Source organism: Oncorhynchus tshawytscha, linkage group LG33, assembly GCF_018296145.1.
Source record: "Oncorhynchus tshawytscha isolate Ot180627B linkage group LG33, Otsh_v2.0, whole genome shotgun sequence".
Taxonomy (NCBI): Eukaryota; Metazoa; Chordata; class Actinopteri; order Salmoniformes; family Salmonidae; genus Oncorhynchus; species Oncorhynchus tshawytscha.
The window spans coordinates 31,527,734-31,547,576 of NC_056461.1; the positions used below are offsets into that span (position 1 = coordinate 31,527,734).

The 19,843-nt window shown below is 42.1% G+C and overlaps 2 protein-coding genes across 5 annotated transcripts; one reads left to right on the forward strand and one right to left on the reverse strand.

Annotated features, from left to right (window-relative positions):
* Window positions 1-4,667: 4,667 nt before the first annotated feature.
* On the forward strand, window positions 4,668-12,446 carry si:dkeyp-50d11.2 (calpain-1 catalytic subunit). The gene is made up of 22 exons (XM_024397770.2): window positions 4,668-4,924; window positions 5,231-5,535; window positions 5,637-5,706; window positions 5,958-6,076; window positions 6,937-7,070; window positions 7,190-7,358; window positions 8,547-8,630; window positions 8,718-8,803; window positions 8,968-9,042; window positions 9,159-9,319; window positions 9,403-9,563; window positions 9,663-9,674; window positions 9,837-10,048; window positions 10,155-10,194; window positions 10,306-10,371; window positions 10,445-10,502; window positions 10,598-10,662; window positions 10,764-10,832; window positions 10,979-11,057; window positions 11,453-11,569; window positions 11,665-11,723; window positions 11,921-12,446. The coding sequence occupies exons 2-22, from the start codon at window positions 5,260-5,262 to the stop codon at window positions 11,945-11,947; spliced, it is 2,139 nt and encodes a 712-aa protein (XP_024253538.1). The 5' UTR covers window positions 4,668-4,924; window positions 5,231-5,259; the 3' UTR covers window positions 11,948-12,446.
* Window positions 12,265-19,547, reverse strand: bbs1 (Bardet-Biedl syndrome 1). Of its 4 annotated transcripts, none has more exons than XM_024397772.1 (17): window positions 19,383-19,547; window positions 18,769-18,842; window positions 18,580-18,614; window positions 18,110-18,382; window positions 17,843-17,889; window positions 17,578-17,616; window positions 17,424-17,496; window positions 17,197-17,328; window positions 16,850-16,956; window positions 15,288-15,408; window positions 15,014-15,172; window positions 14,708-14,777; window positions 14,399-14,557; window positions 14,109-14,242; window positions 13,864-13,998; window positions 13,087-13,173; window positions 12,265-12,948 (listed from the first exon to the last, which is right to left on the reverse strand). In XM_024397772.1, the coding sequence occupies exons 1-17, from the start codon at window positions 19,409-19,411 to the stop codon at window positions 12,862-12,864; spliced, it is 1,761 nt and encodes a 586-aa protein (XP_024253540.1). In that variant the 5' UTR covers window positions 19,412-19,547; the 3' UTR covers window positions 12,265-12,861. The 4 variants fall into 4 exon arrangements, with proteins under 4 accessions (XP_024253540.1, XP_024253539.1, XP_024253543.1 ...); XM_024397771.1 differs by having other exon boundaries at window positions 15,014-15,211; XM_024397775.2 differs by lacking the exon at window positions 19,383-19,547 and adding an exon at window positions 18,974-19,291 and having other exon boundaries at window positions 15,014-15,211.
* Between the last annotated feature and the right edge of the window lie 296 nt (window positions 19,548-19,843).

Here is a 19,843-nt window from a genome sequence, read left to right on the forward strand (position 1 = left end):
GGAAGGCCCTAAAAATTATTAAAGACTCCAGCCACCCTAGTCTTAGACTGTTCTCTCTGCTACCGCATGGCAAGCGGTACAGGAGCGCCACGTCTAGGTCCAAGAGGCTTCTAAACAGCTTCTTCCCCCATCTAATCAAATGGCTACCCAGACTGTTTGCATTACCCCCCCGCCCTCTTTTACTTGTATGCCGCTGCTACTCTCTGTTATTATCAGTGCATAGTCACTTTAATAACTCTACCTACATGTACATACTACCTCAATTACCTCGACTAACTGGTGTCCCCGCACATTGACTCTGTACCGGTACCCCATGTATATAGTCTCACTATTTTTATTTTACTGCTGCTCTTTAATTACTTGTTCCTTTTATTTCTTATTCTTATTTGTATTTTTTAAACTACATTGTTGGTTAGGGGCTTGTAAGTAAGCATTTCACTGTTTTATTCGGTGCATGTGATTAATACAATTTGAGTTGATAAACAGAATATACAGACGATAAACAGGATATACAGATGATAAACAGGATATACAGACAATAAACATAATATAAAGACAGATGATAAATAGGATATACAGACAAATAACAGAATATAAAGGCAGACGATAAACAGGATATACAGACAGACGATACATAAGAAATACAGACGATAAACAGGATATACAGACAGACGATAAACAGGATATACAGACAATAAAAATAATATGTGAGCTAAGAACTACAAGCTTCTACAAGCACCGACAGAATAGGCTGTAAAATGTTCAGAGTGACAGGGATGAATGTGGTAGTAGCCTGGATTGTAATGAACTGCCACCAAGAGGAGCCTAGCTTCTATTGAGTTACATGCCTTTTGTTCTACTTGGTTCTCATTGTGCATCTGACGGTAGGTCTCTGTTACATTCAGTGTAACCTGATACTGGGAGATGCAAGAGAACACATCTGCAGACTATATGAACTGGAATGACAAACCTGATTACTCTGGGTTCCATCAGCTATTGCTTACCTTAAACTTGTAATGGATCTTACAGTGTAGTAAGAGAGATTTAACTAGATGGTAAAGTAATCTTTAGTTTGACAGGCTAGCTATGTGACAGTCACGCTAGTGTTGTTTTGTAGCACTGTAGTGAATACATCAGGAGACTTAGTAGGTATCAGCAGAGGATGTATCCCTGAGTACATCATGTCTTGATATAGGAGGTTACACAAGGTCAAGGTTTTAGAATAGTGAATTCACCCAAATCATTACAAACTGCTATTTTAAAAAGAAAAGCAATACATTTAACAATATTCATAAATGTAACATTGCCATAATCTGTTATTCATAATGGAAGTGTAGGCCCGGCTCAGCAGCAGTCCGTACACGTACGTAGGCAGAAGTAATTAGCTAATCGTTTATGTTGCTTCTACTCAGTATGTGCTGTATAATTATTTATTCTGACAGCATGTTGTCTTCCTGTGGGGTTTAGGAGCAGCTGTCTATGGCACCCTGCCTGCACAACTGCTCAGGGATATGTTGATTTGGACCCTTTACATCCTGGTCAGTCATGATGCTTCTTCTTCATGACCATGGTCCTCCAAATGTTGTTTTTCCTTATAGAGTTGAATGTTCTCTTCCTATATAAGGGGCAATCTGTGATTGCTACATGCTTTTTTAAACTTTTAAATTGATGATATAAACCCATTGATTCTTGAAGAATATAACTTATAAATGCTCATGAGCTTAGTTCAACTGTCATACCCCAATAGAACCCAAAATATAAGCCTGTTTGTATAAGCAAGGTTGGCTTGTAGGTCATGTTTTTACATATTGCAGAATATCAATGAATGCCAGTTTGGAAGCCTTTGTTAAGGACTCTAACACACTTCGAGAGGCCTTAACAAAGGCTTCCAAACTAGCAGTGACTACAGGGCAAAACAGACCAAAGGACATGGCAAATACTCAACCATTAAAGGAATAGTTCACCCAAATTACAAGATGACACATTGGTTTCCTTACCCTGTAAGCAGTCTATGTACAAGGTATGACAGCAATCCATGCTTTGGTTTAGTTTCCTTGGCACTGTTTCCAAATGCTAATGTTTTAGTATTTGTTGACACAAATCCCATTCAAGTCATGGGACCGAAATTAGCATTTTCTGCACATCATGTTCAAATCATCTATAAGTTACTTTGGTGCACTTCACAATCAATTTGAGATATTTTTTGATGATTTGGAAACAGTGCCAGAGAAAGTAAACCAAAGCATGGATTGCTGTCATACCTTGTCCATAGACTGCTTACAGGATAATTGTGTAATTTGGGTGAGACTTGCTGCCACTCCAATCTGTCGCCTATACACATTTAATTGTTGTGGCACAACTACAGTACACCTACAATAAATTGGTATAGTACTCTCAGTAACGGGTGGCACAAATGTAGCCTGTCACAACGCACGCCTCAAAATATGTTAATAAGCCAGACACAACAATATCACACAACAACTGGTGGTCAAAATGTTATTGACACTACAAAAATAGGGTACGGTACTGTGGGGTGGAATTACAGTATCTTTCGAAATACAGCAATTATTTCATTTTCCCAGTGCACCATAATTTTGTGTATGCTGCAGAATAATGCTTTACAGTAATTTAGTGTTGATAAATGTACACATTTACTGTATAAATCACAATTTTCCATAACAGAGTAATGTTCAGTGTAATTCGCTTTGTAAATCATATAAATAAATGTAGACACCCTGTTTGGTTTGTTCACTTCAGACATTGATGTCACTCTATCCTATCACTCAGAATGTTGAAGAAGTTGCCAGTTGCCCATCCCATAATGATGTGCGGTTACAGTAATGTACTGTACTTCCCTTCACTCTTGTTGGAATTGGCCTATATGGATAGGGCTAAATGGAAATGCAGAAGAAATATTTAAAGAATATGCATAATATGCATAGCTATGGTAGCAATTGAAAGGGAACCATTTGGAGCTAATGGGGAAATGATTAGACCAAAGGTGAGGACACAACAGTTCACCTGACACAAGACCGAATCCAAACATTACACTGTTGTTTTTATATGCATTTTACATTTACTGTACTTTTCAACGCATTTGTTGATAACAAAATACTCTGGATACATTCAGTAACATGATAAGACTATTCCTGGTAAATGTGGGGTAGGTACAACATAAGACAAAAAATAACAAGGGTTTGAGTTAGAAGACTAACTGGTGTCTCCTGGTGGCCACACACCTATCCAGAGTGTGCACAGTTCCTAAGTAATTTTAATGCACTTTTATAACTCAAAGAAGTCTTCAATTATTGGGTACTTTTACTTCTACCTCTGCCTTTGAAGAACTGGAGCAAGCACACTTGTAGTTGTTTTGTTTGCAACACAGCCCTGCATCCCGCCATCACACAATTACTGTTGTTGTTTACGCAATCCAAATACGATCCATTAAAAAATCGTAGTCTGGGTCAGGTGGGCATGATTTTAAATGTTCTTCTATTGGCAACATCACTAGCTAAGTTATAAAATACGATCTTAGAGTGTTATGCTTTCACAAGGCAATTCAAAGAAACAAATCGTAATTATGGTGCGCACAGAAAGGAGTCAAGAGTGCATTCAGGTGCGTGTGCTGCTGCAAATGTTCTTCACAATAAACAATCATAGACTTATTTGTTCATTTGTTCATAACAACCCAGGGTGATACCATGTCGTCTTGTAACTGTGCATCAAACATAGTGATCATAAACGCTGACACTGTATATGACATGAGTTTTATGATATGGAAATGTGAAGGCTTGCTTGAATGACATCAAAGCGTTATTTATTATTCTTCAACGTCTCATCTTTCAAAATATATCAAGTCATTTTAATTTACAGCCTTTCCCTCACTCAGACAAGAAAACGTTTGCAAAAGTTGCCCAATTACCAGAAGGGATAGGAGAGATCTTCTTATCGCGCGCTGCTCAAATTCAGAACTGCTGTCAGTCAGTCAGTCAAAACCAACACAGAGCTGTGAAACGCGGCCTGAGCTCTGACGTCATTTACTGTTCAAACTCCATGTTTGGGGCGGCAGGTAGCCTAGTGATTAGAGGACTATTAACCGAAAGGTTGCAAGTTCGAATCCCCGAGCTGACAAGGTACAAAATCTGTCGTTCTGCCCCTGAACAAGGCAGTTAACCCACTGTTCCCCGGTAGGCCCTCATTGAAAATAAGAATGTGTTCTTAACTGACTTTCCTTTTCAACCAGTAGGCCTATATGGGTAGGAGTGTACATCTTTAGAATGTACGGTATCATGCACTATTTACGGCTAAAATCACACATTGCAATTTACTGTAAATAATGAATATGGTACTTTACTGTTCGATTTATTGTGTCAAAATGACAACCTTTTACAGTGTAGGCCTACTTGGTTTTCGTGTTACTGTATGACTGATCTATTGCCACTAGATGGAGGCATTGTTACAGTAAAACAACTCAGCTGATGCCACTTTTGTGAAGTTATGTTGTAAACAGCAAAGGGGATTCACAGAAACATGTACATTAAAACGACTTCATATCTTTACATGGTCCATGCTTATTCAGTGGCCTTAATTAGATTAATTGGACTGACAAATCCGTTTCAAATCAAATTAAACCACCTGCTAAATTGCATCTCATATCTTAGAATATACTTGGGCTATATAATATCATGTGGTGTGTGTATGGAAAAGCACCTCTCATCAAACACGTTTTCTTTTGTTGAATTCGCAAGATATGTGCTGAGTAATGCAAAATGTGTTGCGCAGGCCTAGAGGAATCTTCTATGGGACGGTCGGTGGGAGAATCTGAGTGGCAGCCAGAAAACCAACCCAGTTTTTAGTTCAATGAAGCACGGCGAGGCATTTAACCGTGGCGGTCAAAAAATCTCGGCGTAAACACGTCTGTAAGGTATTTAAAAAATATATATTGTTTTTGTAATATATGACAAATAGGAATGGATAGATGCATTTGTGTTCGTACACTCGCAAAAATGCATTGAGTCGCTTTTGTTATCAATAATCTGATGCATTCAGTCAATAAGGGGTGAACACTTTATAGGATTTGCCTGAGATTTACCCAACGTGTTAAAAAATAGATGAGCTATAATATGAGTATAACTGTTTTGTTACTCTCTCTCTCTGTGTGTGAATGTGTGTGTGTGTGTAAGCACTGTCTTATCAATTATAATATATTGTCAATGTTTGCCTTATTCAGCTTTTTTGAGTGGAGTTGGGGAGGAAGCTATGGAGCAGGTGATGGAGCAGGTTATTGAATGTGTGTTTGCCTCTGGAGTGGCTGCTCGTTTGAGGAGCCAGTGGGACCGCAATGAGGGCATCGGTCAGAATGACAAGGCCCTGAAGTTCTTAGGCCAAGACTTTGAATATCTCCGGTCCCACAGTCTGCAGAGCAGACGGCTCTTTGAGGATGATGCATTCCCTGCTCAGATCTCGTCGCTGGGCTTCAAGGAGCTGGGGTCACGCTCTACAAAGACACAGGGGGTCCGATGGATGCGCCCCACGGTGAGGGAGAGATACATCTGCAGGTTTGACTTTCTACAGCAGAGATGCTCCTATCCATCTTGATATTTGTCTCACCCATAGAAACTCTCTGTGTTGCTCAGGAGTTCTGCTCTGACCCTCACTTCATCGTAGACGGAGCCACTCGCACAGACGTCTGCCAGGGAGCTCTGGGTGAGTTCAGATTGCCCACAATGTGCCGAACCTCTGCCCTACTGTGCTATGGAGCTGGGCTTTGGGACTCTTGTGTGCAATGGTGACGAAAGGACATGAACTGATAGATAAACAGAGAGACGGAGACTTACATGATGACAATACCCCTACTTTTCTCAAAGTTGAGTTTTCTCAAACCATGATTTGATTATCATAGCTAAGTTATTTAGGCACACCTAACGTAATGTCATGTGGTATATTTTGTGGGCCAGGTGACTGTTGGCTGCTGGCAGCGATTGCTTCACTTACACTGAATGAGACTCTACTACATCGGGTGGTGCCCCATGGGCAGAGCTTCCACCAACAGTATGCTGGGATCTTTCACTTCCAGGTACTTCTATACTTCACTACCTTCCCCCGTACCACTCCTATCAGTCCTTACCACTTTTACCCGGCTATATCTGTCCTGTCCAGAGCTACTCCTGTTTTCCCACATATTGAAATATTTGACCCATCTCCAGCTCAATATCCAGTTTGTCTGCTGTGACTTAATGCCCTTTATTTCAGTAGACTGTACACCCAAATGCACAGACCTTTACAATATACTAGCTATTGTAACTGATCTGGCCCTCCACCCTAAATTCCCCACTACCCAGCACAGTGTTGGGAGTGCCACTGCCCCACATCCCCCAACTCCTCCAGTCAGTCTTGTCCCCACAGGCTGCATGCATGTTGCTATAATTACTGCCAGTATTTATAGGTGGACGTAAACAGTGTCACTCAGAAAGGCAGGGAAGGGCTGCTAAAGCACCCTGCTGCCAGATTCCTACAGGGAGCACCAGGCTAGTCCCACAGTCCACCAGCCAGCCTAGCCCCTTTAGCATGCCACCCAAAGAGAGGGACAAGGGATAAAGATCTGGGGCACTCACTTAGCACCAGAGGCAAAGCACTCATAACTGAAAGAGCACAGCGGGGTTTACCTCTTTGGTTTTGGACAAACACTCTGGGGAGTCAGTTGAACTGCAATTGTCTTGTTGCCAAGCAATCTCCTCTGTCCCTGGCAACCTGACTCTGTGCACTGCAGTATGCAGAAAGGTCTGCAGCAGAGCCTCTCCCAGCAATGAATGCAGCATAATAAACACAACCATCCTTAAATCACAGAAGTTGTACATTACTGCATTTATATGGTGTGTATACCAAAGACTATTTTGTAGCAGTTTTGCTCGTTTCCCATGTGCACCTGGTGTGTAGTTCTGGCAGTTTGGGGAGTGGGTGGATGTGGTGATTGATGACAGGCTGCCAGTGAAGGATGGGAAGCTGCTGTTTCTCCACTCAGCAGAGGGGGCTGAGTTCTGGAGCGCCCTGCTGGAGAAGGCCTACGCAAAGTAAGGACAATGGATGGCGAGAGAAAGACAATTTACTGTACAGACACAACATAACAAATTGTTATAACAGAACTGTATGGCTGCTACGAGACGCCACTGTCTGTCTGTCTGTGTTGCAGGCTCAATGGCTGTTACGAGGCCCTCTCAGGGGGCAGTACATCGGAGGGGTTTGAGGACTTCACAGGGGGCGTGACAGAGATGTTTGAGCTGAAGAAGGCCCATCCAGACCTGTTCAGCATAATCAGTAGAGCAGTGGAGCGAGGTTCCCTGCTGGGATGCTCCATAGATGTTAGCAACACACACCACACGCACGCATGCACAGTCTTGTATAACTAACCTTGTGGGGACATACAATTCAGTCCCCTTCAAAATCCTATTTTCCCTAACCCCTAAACCTAACCCTAAACTGAAAAACTAACCTTAACCCTAGCCCTAATTCTAACCCTAACACTAATTCTAACCCTAACACTAATTCTAACCTTAACCCCCTAGAAATAGCATTTGACCTTGTGGGGACTAACAAAATGTCCCCAGATGGTCAAATGTGTTTGTTTATTATTCTTGTGGGGACTTCTGATCCCCACAAGTATAGTTAAAACGCATTCACATACACTACCGTTCAAGAGTTTGGGGTCACTTAGAAATGTCCTTGCTTTTGAAAGAAAAACAGTTTTTTTTTGTCCACTAGAATAATATCAGATTGATCAGAAATACAGTGTAGACATTGGTATAAATGTTGTAAATGACTATTGTAGCTGGAAACGGCAGATTTTTTTATGGAATGTCTACATAGGCGTACAGAGGCCCATTATCAGCAACCATCACTCCTGTGTTCCAATGGCACGCTGTGTTAGCTAATTCAAGTTTATCATTAGAAAATGCTAATTGATCATTAGAAAATGATGTTAACAATGATGTTAACACAGCTGAAAACTGTTGTTCTGATTAAAGAAAAGAAGCAATAAAACTGGCCTTCTTTAGACTATTGAGTATCTGGAGCATCAGCATTTGTGGGTTCGATTACAGGCTCAAAATGGCCAGAAACAAAGAACTTTCTTCTGAAACTTGTCAGCCTATTCTTGTTCTTTGAAATTAAGGTTATTTATTCCATGTGAGAAATTGCCAAGAAACTGAAGATCTCGTACAACGCTGCATACTACTCCCTTCACAGAACAGAGGAAACTGGCTCTAACCAGAATAGAAAGAGGAATGGGATTCCCCGGTGCAAAACTGAGCAAGAGGACAAGTACATTAGAGTGTCTAGTTTGAGAAACAGATGCCTCACAAGTCCTCAATTGGCTTCTTCATTAAACAGTACCTGCAAAACACCAGTCTCAACGTCAACAGTAAAGAGGCGACTCCGGGATGCTGGCCTTCTACATAAACACACACATACCACACAAACACACACACACTTTTCTTTAAGAAACAACTTCTTTGTGCGATATAGAAAAAATAATTCTCTAATTCTTTCAGATCTCTGGTGTTTTCGAGATGGAGGCGATGACATTCAAGAAGCTGGTGAAAGGCCATGCCTACTCTGTGACAGGTGTGGAGGAGGTGAGAGAATGACCTGGATAATTAAAGTTTTGATTAACAATACACATATAGTTATATCACAGACAGCAACTCATTCTTATTGGCTAGGTGGAGTTTAAAGGAAGTCCCACCAAGCTCCTGCGGATCAGGAACCCCTGGGGAGAGGTGGAGTGGACCGGAGCCTGGAGTGACAAGTGAGAGAAGAGGGGGAGGGAGAGATAAGAGGTGAGATAACTAGAGGGGAATGAGGTGGAGGAAAATTGGGTAAGAGTTAGTTCAGGAAAAGTTCAGTCTTGAGTCAACTTGGGCTGGTGACATGTATTTTAAGAGATGTGTCAGTCTTTCTTTGTGGTTTCAGTTCAAGAGAGTGGGCTGGAGTTGACCCATCGGTCAGAGCTAGACTGTACAACCGTAGCGAAGATGGCGAGTTCTGGTAAGTAGTTTGTCAAGAGTTTTTAAATATTTAATATTTTTATCCTAACACAATATTAAGCCAATAGTACTCTCAAAACCAGTCTCTCTGCCTCTCCCATAAACCCTCCCACACAGGATGTCATTCCGTGACTTTCTGCGTGAGTTCAGCCGTTTGGAAATCTGTAATCTGACAGCAGACGCCCTGCAGGCCAGCCAAGTGAAGAAGTGGAGCTCAACGCTCTACCCTGGAGAGTGGAGGAGAGGCAGCACTGCAGGGGGCTGCAGGAACTACCCAGGTACATTAGGATAATGAATTGCGAGAGAAGGGGTACAAGGAGTAATAGATTAGGGTTTTTATGTTTTCCCATCTTCTCTACAGCAACGTTCTGGCTCAACCCTCAATTCAAAGTGGCCCTTCAGCACCCAGACACAGATGGCCAATCAGGTTGCAGTTTCCTGGTGGCGCTGATGCAGAAGGATCGTCGTCGGCAACGGCGTGAGGGGAAAGACATGGAGACCATTGGATTCACCATCTATGAGGCAAGATATTTACTTCAGTAATTATTTGTATTTGGTAACAGTGAAGTTAAGAATCTGTAAGAATGCTGTGACTTAAATACTTTTCTTTCTCTCTTCTAGGTTCCAGAAGAGGTATGACACATTCTGGTAATGCTAGGAGTCCATCTCTGCATGAGACCATAACAGCAATCTCTACCCACAAATATTGGTCCTCTCATTTCTGTACTATCTCCTATCATCCTCTTTCCTTCTTTCTTTCGCTGTTCCTTTCCTCTCCTCCTCTCTCCTGGACAGTTTACAGGTCGGACCGGGGTGCATCTAAAGAGGGACTTCTTCCTGACCCACGGCTCCAGTGCCCGGTCAGAGCTCTTCATCAACCTGAGAGAGGTCAGCACCCGCTTCTGCCTGCCCCAGGGAGAGTATATCGTCATCCCCTCCACCTTCGAGCCCCAGAAGGACGGAGACTTTGTGCTCAGGGTGTTCTCTGAAAAGCCAGCTGACTCCCAGTGAGTGAATGGTGGTGGGGTGGGTTGGGTAGGACAGAGGGAGAGAGAGACATATGAAAAGCTCAAGCCAATGAAACTGGCTAAAGACTTGATCCTCTCCTAACAGGGAATTGGATGATGACATCACAGCTGATCTGCCTGAGGAGGTGAGAAATGATTTTGAACTAATTCAAACCAATATTAATCTATTGACTAATCAGTATACCACAGTTGTACAGGTGACAGACAACTAAACTGTCTGTGTGTATCGGCTGCAGGTAGAGCTGGACGAGAGCCAGATTGATGCAGGCTTCAAGGGTCTCTTCAGACAGCTCGCTGGAGCGGTAAGAGAAAACTACATTTTTGGTGGGATACATGGTACTTGTAGTCCTTTCTTACTTGATTTTATTTTCACAGGAAATGGAGATCAGTGCCTCCAAGCTTCAGACCATCCTAAACAGAATCATCAGCAAGCGTGAGTCTGTTATACTGGCATCTCTTTTGGTTAAAGGGAAAGGCATGTGAGGTAACACTTGTATGGTGTGTTCACTGTCACTTTTTATGTCACAGATAAGGACCTGAAGACAGACGGCTTTGGCAAGGAGGCGTGTCGTTGCATGATAACTCTCATGGATGTATCCTTAACTACACCTTCTTTATACCCGCCCTGATGTGTGTCAACTATCACTGTGCTTCCTCTTTATTCCTCTGTCTGTCCTTGACATTGATTTGACAGACCACCGGCACTGGGAAGCTGGGCTTGACAGAGTTCCATGTGCTGTGGGAGAAGATCAAACGGTACCTGGTGAGTCAAACATGTCCTACTCTTCTAAATAGACCTCTGAGATTTTCAAGCTATTGTTGGGTATGATTTCCACACCATGCTTGCTGTTGCCAACATTTGTAAATAACCTCTCTCCACTCTTCTCTCCCTCTCCTCCACCACTTCAGACTGTGTTTAGGAAGTTTGACCTGGATAAATCTGGCACCATGAGCTCCTATGAAATGCGGCTGGCACTGGAATCAGCTGGTACCATTTAATTCCTGTTCTAGTAGCATCCTCACAAAATGTATAAAGCACAATAATATAACCAGCGCAGAGTTTACTGTGTGTTTACTGTGAATGCAGTCTCCTCTAACGTGAGAACATTTCCGTTAACTTTCAATCAAACTGTAAAGTTGAACTTCCGCAATATGTATTGACTAGAGGCCTTTTAAGTGCACAATAACATGACCAGCTCTGCCTCTGGTCACTTTATCCAACAGGAGACAAGTCTCTACCTAGTACTACCATGACAAGCTACCCCTATGTGTAAGCAGGCAAAAAGCCTCAAATAGTTTTGCTGACAAGACTAGTTGTCTAGGTGAGAGATCATAAGAGCTGTTTGATGTGCTATTCACACACTCTCCCTTTCTCTACGCCAGGCTTCAAGTTGACCAACCACTTGTTCCAACTCATCATCCTACGCTACGCAAAGGAAGACCTGAATGTGGACTTTGATAACTTTGTCAACTGTCTCATCCGACTGGAGACCATGTTCAGTGAGTGGACTTCACCTTGAATACAGCAGTGATACATGTCATAATGCTACTAACACCAGTAGACTGAACAAACCGCTCTCTGTCCACCATTCTAGAGACCTTTAAAGAAATGGACACTGATGTAGATGGGGTGGTTTCCTTCAGCTTCTTCCAGGTATGTCACCACCATCAGAAAGACAGCCTTCTTATTTTCAGGGAGAGCAGCTTGTGGAGTGTTAATATCAAACACTGCTTTTGAGCCCAGACACAACAGTTCCTTTATCAATGTTTTAGTGGTGTCATCGAAGTGTGACTACTTTAAGCTGTTAAATGTGTTATGAGGTGTTGAAGTCTTTGCTCTCTTTCCTTCAGTGGATCTCCCTCACCATGTTTGCCTAGACAGATGGATGGCCTTGGCCTGCTACTGCTTGTGTTGGTGGCGTCACCCAGACTCCAACGGCCATAGAATATTGTCTTAAATGTGACTAGTTGTGGTTCTAAAACAGGTAGAGGAGAACACAAATGCTTTTGAATGTTGCCGGTGCTTGACTTTCATTTTATAAAAATATTTTAAAAAACAGTGATCAGTGATTTTTATTTTTGAAACAAGCTGTTGGATTTATATTCTGACACAAGTCAATAATGTAAAGCCTTAGTTTGAAGACAATAAAAAAAGATTCTAACCTCAATAACAAAAAGCACCTTGAAATGTGGAGTGAACATAAAAGTAATTTAAAGGTTTTATTAAATACATTTGTTTGAAAAGCGAACTCTTTCTGGATACTGCTGCACTTCTCAGGAATGTATGGATTTTTGTTATCTTTCATTTTTGAAAATAAAGTGCAATGAATGATCTGAACATCTGTCATAATCTGAACATTAAAAAATTAGCAGCACATCTGTTTTTTTCCCGGCAATTATTTAACAAACTTTAAAGAGCAATAAATAATGCTGATTTATATATATAATGACTTTATACACTTGTATTCATAATTACGATAATTGTCCTGACATCTCTATCCACCAACACACAGTTTACCATTTCACTTACGTTTGGATTTTAAATCCTGTGATACAATCATAAACCCATTTCTGTCTATGGAGTTCTCTCTAAGGACAAATAGCCCTACTTCCTGTCCTACCGTACATATGCTACACATGGCTTTTAACCACCTCTGGGGCCAACACAAGCTGATCCTATTAACATCCCAGTCACCTCGAGTCATCCCTGCCACTAGAGGGGGCTAGAAGCACAGGGTGAGAGCATAGAGGCCAGCCCAGGGCCTAAAGATGCAGCTCGCTCGCTCTCCCTCTCAGTTGAGTGCCAGTCCCTCACTGACGGGCATGTTGATATGGGCAGTCAGCAGGGGTGCACTCTTGCCCTCTCGCAGCACAAACACCTGTAATTACACAACGCGTGTCAACAACAGCTTACCTTCTACTTTCACATTGGTTTTATGTTCAAGGAGGCACTGAAATGGCTACACAGTGAAGTTCCCGAATGGAAAAATAGAGTAACAGAGAAATTAAATGCATACTTTAATGATGTCAGAGATTCCTTTATCACTCAGGCACTCCACAAACGTGTCAATAGGATAGTTGAGCCCAGGAACCAGTAGGGGGATCTGTGGAGAGTGAACACATTCAATAATATTCAGGCAATTAGCCAAAGTGAACATAACATTTTATTTGATTTATTTCACCTTTATTTAACCAGGTAGGCTAGTTGAGAACAAGTTCTCATTTACAACTGCGACCTGGCCAAGATAAAGCAAAGGAGTTCGACACAAAACAACACAGAGTTACACATGGAATAAACAAACAGACTTTTTCTACTGTATTATTGACTATATACAGTGTGTGCAAATGAGGTAAGATAAGGTAAGGCAATAAATAGGCCACAGTAGCGAAGTAATTACAATATACCAATTTAACACTGGAGTGATTGATGTGCAGAAGATGAATGTGCAAGTAGAGATACTGGGGTGCAAAAGAGCCAGATAAATAAATACAGTATGGGGATGAGGTAGGTAGACAGATGGGCTGTTTACAGATGGGCTATGTACAGGTGCAGTGATGTGTGAGCTGCTCTGACAGCTGGTGCTTAAAGCTAGTGAGGGAGATATGAGTCTCCAGCTTCAGTGATTTTTGCAGTTCGTTCCAGTCATTGGCAGCAGAGAACTGGAAGGAAAGGCAGCCAAAGGAGGAATTGGCTTTGGGGGTGACTAGTGAGATATACCAGCGACATTAGTAAGGTGTACAGTAAATATCACTGGTCATGTGATGATATATGATGGGTTAAAAAGAAAGGTCACCTTAAAGAAGGCTGTCCTCATACTATACAGGCTCTCATCATACAGAAAGCTGATGGCCAAGTGCATGACAGGACGGCATGCGGCTGTGTTCTGGATGTTCAGAGTTAGCTTGAAGGACGGGCCCAGGCCCTGCACCTAAAACACAGACAGGACGAGAGAGACCCAACCAGGAGTTCTGACTGTGCGCTAAACCGTGGCTGTGATTCTACTGGAGACACTGACATTCCCTCAGACACCAGACTCACCACTGCGTTCATCTTGAGAGGCTCAGACAGGCTGGAGGACATGGGTGTAAGGCTGGACTCCAGGGCTTTAACGTAGGCCCTCGCTGCAGCCAGACGCAGACGACTCAGGTCCATCTGGAAGGCCCTGTGCATTGCTGGAAAGCACACGGCCCAAACCAAACATTACACAAATTGACCCACAAACCCAAAACTCTCTCCAAAAACCGCAGAGAAACAAGCAAACCATTGTTTAGTCTGGAGGTGGTGGCCACTGGCCAGGCTAGACTACAGTTCTGGTTGGACATACGTACCCACAGCATTCTCCCGTTCCCTCATGGTTTGGTCCACGTACAGCTTGGTCTTCTTGGGGATATTGAGGCGGATGCTTTGTGCCAGAGGGGGACCTGGGGCAGAGTCCCTGTCATCAAACACAGCTGTCCTCTTCAGGATCTTTACTATCAGACCACCTCCTACAAAACACAGGGACACACGCTGAAATCAGGCAGGGAACTTCATTTCAACATCTGTCCATTGTACTGAGCATCCTAGACTAGAGGACTCTCTTTTAAACAATACTTCCAATCCCAAGATTCTATCCTAAATGAACAGGTGATCTGTACCTTTGGTGGTCATTATAAGGGTTCCATCTTCTCGTCCATATTTCCCAAAACAAATGCTGGTCACTACATCCTGGAACAGAGAGGACTGACAGTCACAACTAATCATGGCAGTGGGGTACAAACCTAGCAAACCTAACTCATCTTTCCAAAAACATTCCTACATCTCTTTTGTGTGCCAAGTCCAGATAAAACTAAACCAAGCAGGAAATAAGCATGGGAATTTGTTTCTAAAAGAGTGTTTCATCAGAATCAAGTAGCTACTAACCTATTGGTAACCTATTGGCCTGTCTAGCCATGGTGTCTTACCGGAGTCTTGATGGTGCTGATGAGGTTTTTGTCTCTGTAGAGGTGGACCTCACAGTTAGCCAGGCCCACTAACACAGCCTGGAAGCCCCTGGTGGGGAGGTCCATTACGCCCATGGTAGTGACAGGGGCTGGCAGGCAAGCCGTCCACAGCTTCTTCCCCTGGACACAGAGGATAGGACAAGACACACACACAGGCCTCTTCCAACTATCACGTCACACAGCTGCAGTTTCTACTGAATTGACTGAGTGTAGGCTGAGAGAGGGTGCTACCTACCTTCTGTGTGAAGCCCTGCAGGGTCTCCTGGGCACATCCCACCACCACACTCTTCCCCATCCTCACCAGCCCCACAGGGTGAGAAGACAGCTCAATACAGTACTTGGGCTTGGGAGAGTCCCTGCAAACACAGAGCACAACAAAATGATTTCCAGCGATTTCCTCTGAATCCTCTGAAAAGAAACATTGGCTGGCAATAATACACTCAGGCCAGATGTAATACGTTTAAACTTCAAGTTTTGGGGGAGGGTCATCCCTATGACAGGCCAATGTGTGATTTCATCCTCAAAACATATACAACTTTCAATCCACCTTTTCTTTATATCTCAAAAATGTTGTCGGTATCAAAGCCAAAACTTTTATTTCCGCAAACCGACCTAGTCATGATTGAGGTAAAGTTCTGCCTACAACTTAGTAATGCTGAGGTGGAATTGGCATGCATTACGCTCTTGATGGTTGCTAGGCAGCGCCCGTTACCACTATCCTGGCAGTTGTAAACTTTGTCTGCCCACCACATGCACTGTTTTCTAACCACTACTGGATGGATCCAGAAAGAATTAGTGTGGGAATAAATATAACTGAATGACGAAAATATTGGAATAAAGTAGGCAAACCCAACGCGTGTTCAAACAATTTTAGCACTGTTTTGAGACAAGTGTGGGGACTCTTGATAAATATTTGTCACATTTTTCTTTTCACTAAATCTCTGTTTGGATATTAGGCTACAATTAGACTGTTGAAATGTTAGCTAAGTTGAGGTGAGTGCTGCTCATGATCCTCTGGTCTAGTTGGCCCATTTAATAACACTGAGCAGAACATTTTGCCAGCATGTTACTGTATGTAGTTTAATTAACAAGGGGATTATTTAGCTTTTCACTTGTCGTCACTTAGTACCCTAAGCCTACTCCCAACCAAAAAGCCTGTGACTTGTCTTAATCAATCTGTGTGTATATTTGGTTAATTCTCTGGCTGGACAAATAAGTAGAGGTGGTAGCTCATCTATTAGTTGGGTCATCTATCATCGATCAGAAACATTTAGCATGCAACAATGTCTGTTATTTTGCTCGATTACATATAAGCAACTCCAAAAACCTGCGGAGGTTGTGAAATATGAACACGAGACTCACATGTTTTGAAAATATATATTGCTATTATTTTCTATTGGTATCATAATGAAGATACTCAAAGTGTAGGGAAAAATAAGAACTGACCCGTGCTACAGACAGCTATATCCTTCCACTAATATTGGACTAGTAAAGGCCCAGTGCACTACTTTTGTGAAGATTTCAAAAAAATGTATTGTATATATTATTATATTCTCTAGACTTTTCAGGGGGTGCTGCAGCACCCTTACTTCTCGCAGCTATGCTCCCACTCCTAAACTTGCTGGCATGTGCACAGGATATATAAAAGGCTTATCCCAGCAAGAATGTGGTCAAATGGGACTGTATTAATTGGGTTCTAAAAAAACATTGCCAGATTTATTTTTACAGGCAACATACTGTACAGTCTGTCTGTAAAGGATAGAGACAAAGGTATATTTTGGTTAGTGGTTGCCATACCTGCGGAGGATGTAGATATTCCCATTGCGACAGGCCACAGTGATCCGGAACTCCACATCAAACTGACCAGTCACATCCATTTGAGTGGGAGCACTGGGGACGGACATCTGTGGCAACAAGAATATGGATGTCAACAGAGGGAATGGGAGAGTAAACCATATGAATTCAACAACATGACTGGATCTGGATAATTCAACGACAAAAAAGTTAAGTCTCATTCAAATCTCCGTATGGAATTGAAGCAAAAGCCCCTCTTACACTAGCCACTGTCATGCTCTTCCTCCCAGATCACATCGAACCAATGATTGAGCTGTCATTGTAAATGACTCTTTATGTATTGAACAGACCTTCGAGAGGATGGTGAAGGCCTCAGGGTCCAGGATATAGACATCTTTACTCTCAGTGCCAATAACCAGACAGCTGACTGCATCCTCATCAGCCATGTTCTTCTTCAGGGTGCCGATGCATGTAATAACAGTCTAAGAGCACATACAAACAGTTGACTGTGTGTGTGTGTGTGTGTGTGTGTGTGTGTCACATTGCTCAAGTCAATCACTGCTGTGAGGAAGGCTACCTGTCTTCGTATTGGCTGCGCCTTATGAAGGTTCACAAAAGCCTCCATGTCTTGTGGGTCCAACATGAGGAACCTTGACAAATAGAAGGGATCATTGGTGATGACACTTCACTCACACAAACAGCCGCAGTTACTTATATAACTGAGTTGTTACCTCAAAGATCTGACGGAGAGTGGAACATCAGCTTTGTCTCTAGGTGAAGGCAGGAGAGTAGCACTAATTATTACCATGACTCTGATCATAATCCATGATCATAATGCCATTTTGTCAGAGTAACCAGTTTTGATCATGGTACAGTCTTTTGAATGGTTTCATATATATCTTTGTAAGATGGTCAGAAAATCAAGCATAGGCAATTAAATAAAATCAACAGTCAATTGGGAACATAACTCGACGCATGCTATTAGCAGGAACGTACCGGATGCCCTCCAACATTTCCTTCAAGCTCAATGGGTCAATCATGTCCTTGTGAAAAGAGAAGGGTTAGTACAGCAGGCCAATCAGAAGAGAATCATGGTGCTCTCCCAGAAGCTTGGCTGGTGCATAAAACCCGCCAATTCAGATAAAAAAAGTACAGCAAGTCAAAAATTTAAAACATCTCAAAAGTTGTTGCTCTAACAGTATAGAGGGAAATTATATATATTTTTTGTTTTTTATTTGCTGAAATCTTTGCAGCTCCACTCACCTCCCTTGCCTGGTTCCAGACGTCCTGTTCCAGGGCATTGACCTCTAACGGAGGGAGAGTGAACTTGAAATAGGGCCGCAGGTTTTTATAGACATAGATGAAGGGGCCGGAAGCCACAGCGATGGCAGGCGTGCGTGGCTCATGCTGGTCCATGAGGAAAGAAACCAAGCCAGTGGGCAGATCGAGCAACGTGTTCTCACTCATCAGGCCAGTTCCACGGTACACCTTCAGCTTCATGTTGCATGAACCAGTTCCCAGGTCCCCCACCACCAACTAGAACAGAAAGGAGGAGAATGTTCATCTTGTACACAGAAATCAAAGGCATACTAATCAAACACCACACGTACACGCACCCACAGAACAAAAGGAGTCAACCAAAAAACATGCATAAAGAGCTTCTTCCTATGAGAAAAAGGATTAGTGGCAGATTAAGAAATCGCTGATAGCAACTGTAGCAACATTATTCTTACCTTATTCTCACCATCCCCATGCAGGTCTGCAAGAGCTGTAAAATAAATACATAGGCCCGGGTAAATTCATTGTCTGAGGAAATAGCCAATTTGTTAATAAATATATATGCACAAAACTTGAGCAAATGTATATTTAACAAGACTAGTGACAGAAATGAGAAATTGGTGGTAGCTAAGGTGAAATCTTACCAATGCAAGATGAAAAAGTATAGAGATTGGCCACTGGATCGTAGTGTGCATCTAACCATTTACTGGTCTCAGAGCTGTTAAGAGACAGAGTAAAGTTATTTGGTTTGAAGCAAGGCAACAATTTTTACTCCAGAATTTAGCCTAGCTAACGTTAGTGTTGCTGGGCGTATGTAGAAAATCAGTCAAATAACGTTAGTTAACTTACCCACTGGGCACAGACGTAATTTCAACGGCTAACTTAGTGTTGACTTACATTTCGTTGAATGTGAATTCGACAAAACAGGTCACTAACGTTATATCATAGGATTTAGGTCAAAGTTGGGTGAAAAGACGAAATTCCCTTAAATGTTTGACTTTTTGCAAATTGAATCAGTTTTCTACGTTGATTCAACGTCATTACATAGATGTTTTGAGGTTGAAATTATGTGGAAACATTGATTCGACCAGTTTTTTTAGCTAATGCGATTAGCTAGCTAACGTTAGAGATAGCAAAGTTGGCCTGCTTGATATCCTGCTAACGTTTGCTAGCTGGCTTGCTTGATTGCTAGACGTAGCTAGTTAACGTAACGTCAGCTGAAAGGTTTGCGTTCCTGTAGCTAGCTAATGTAACTTACTTTTCTTTCATCTGTGAGACAGAAGACATGTCCAATATGATATTCCTCAATTAATATTGCAAGGATATCCTGTGATGCAATTTTTTTGTGCCACTGAGGTAGCTAGCTGGTTAACGTTAGCTCGCCTGTTTGTTTACGTTAGCATTAATCAGATCGGCTTTCCCGTTTCTATGGCAGCAAGGAAGGAGCAACAGAGAAAAGATTCCTCAATAAACAGTTTTTAAAAAATGTAATTTAAAATGTATTTTTTATTATTCAAAATACAAAAATCAACTTACATTGCTACATCAAACATGTCTAACAAACCAAACACAGGTATTAACAATGCTCAAACATACAACAAATATAAATAAAATACAAAAAAGAAACAATTTAATTGCAATTATATTCACTCTGAAAATATCTTATTATAATGATTCATGAAGATGTTATTCTTTTTGTTATTCACTATGGTGAGTGTT

Coding starts and splice junctions, on each gene's coding strand:
- si:dkeyp-50d11.2 (XM_024397770.2), top strand. CDS start 5,260: ATGGAGCAGGTGATGGAGCAGGTTATTGAATGTGTGTTTGCCTCTGGA. Junction 10,195..10,305: donor CAGCTGATCTGCCTGAGGAG/GTGAGAAATGAT, acceptor TATCGGCTGCAG/GTAGAGCTGGACGAGAGCCA. Junction 11,724..11,920: donor TTTCCTTCAGCTTCTTCCAG/GTATGTCACCAC, acceptor TCTTTCCTTCAG/TGGATCTCCCTCACCATGTT.
- bbs1 (XM_024397771.1), bottom strand. CDS start 19,411: ATGTCTTCTGTCTCACAGATGAAAGAAAA. Junction 18,615..18,768: donor TACTTTTTCATCTTGCATTG/GTAAGATTTCAC, acceptor TTTATTTTACAG/CTCTTGCAGACCTGCATGGG. Junction 14,558..14,707: donor CCTTATAATGACCACCAAAG/GTACAGATCACC, acceptor TGTGTTTTGTAG/GAGGTGGTCTGATAGTAAAG.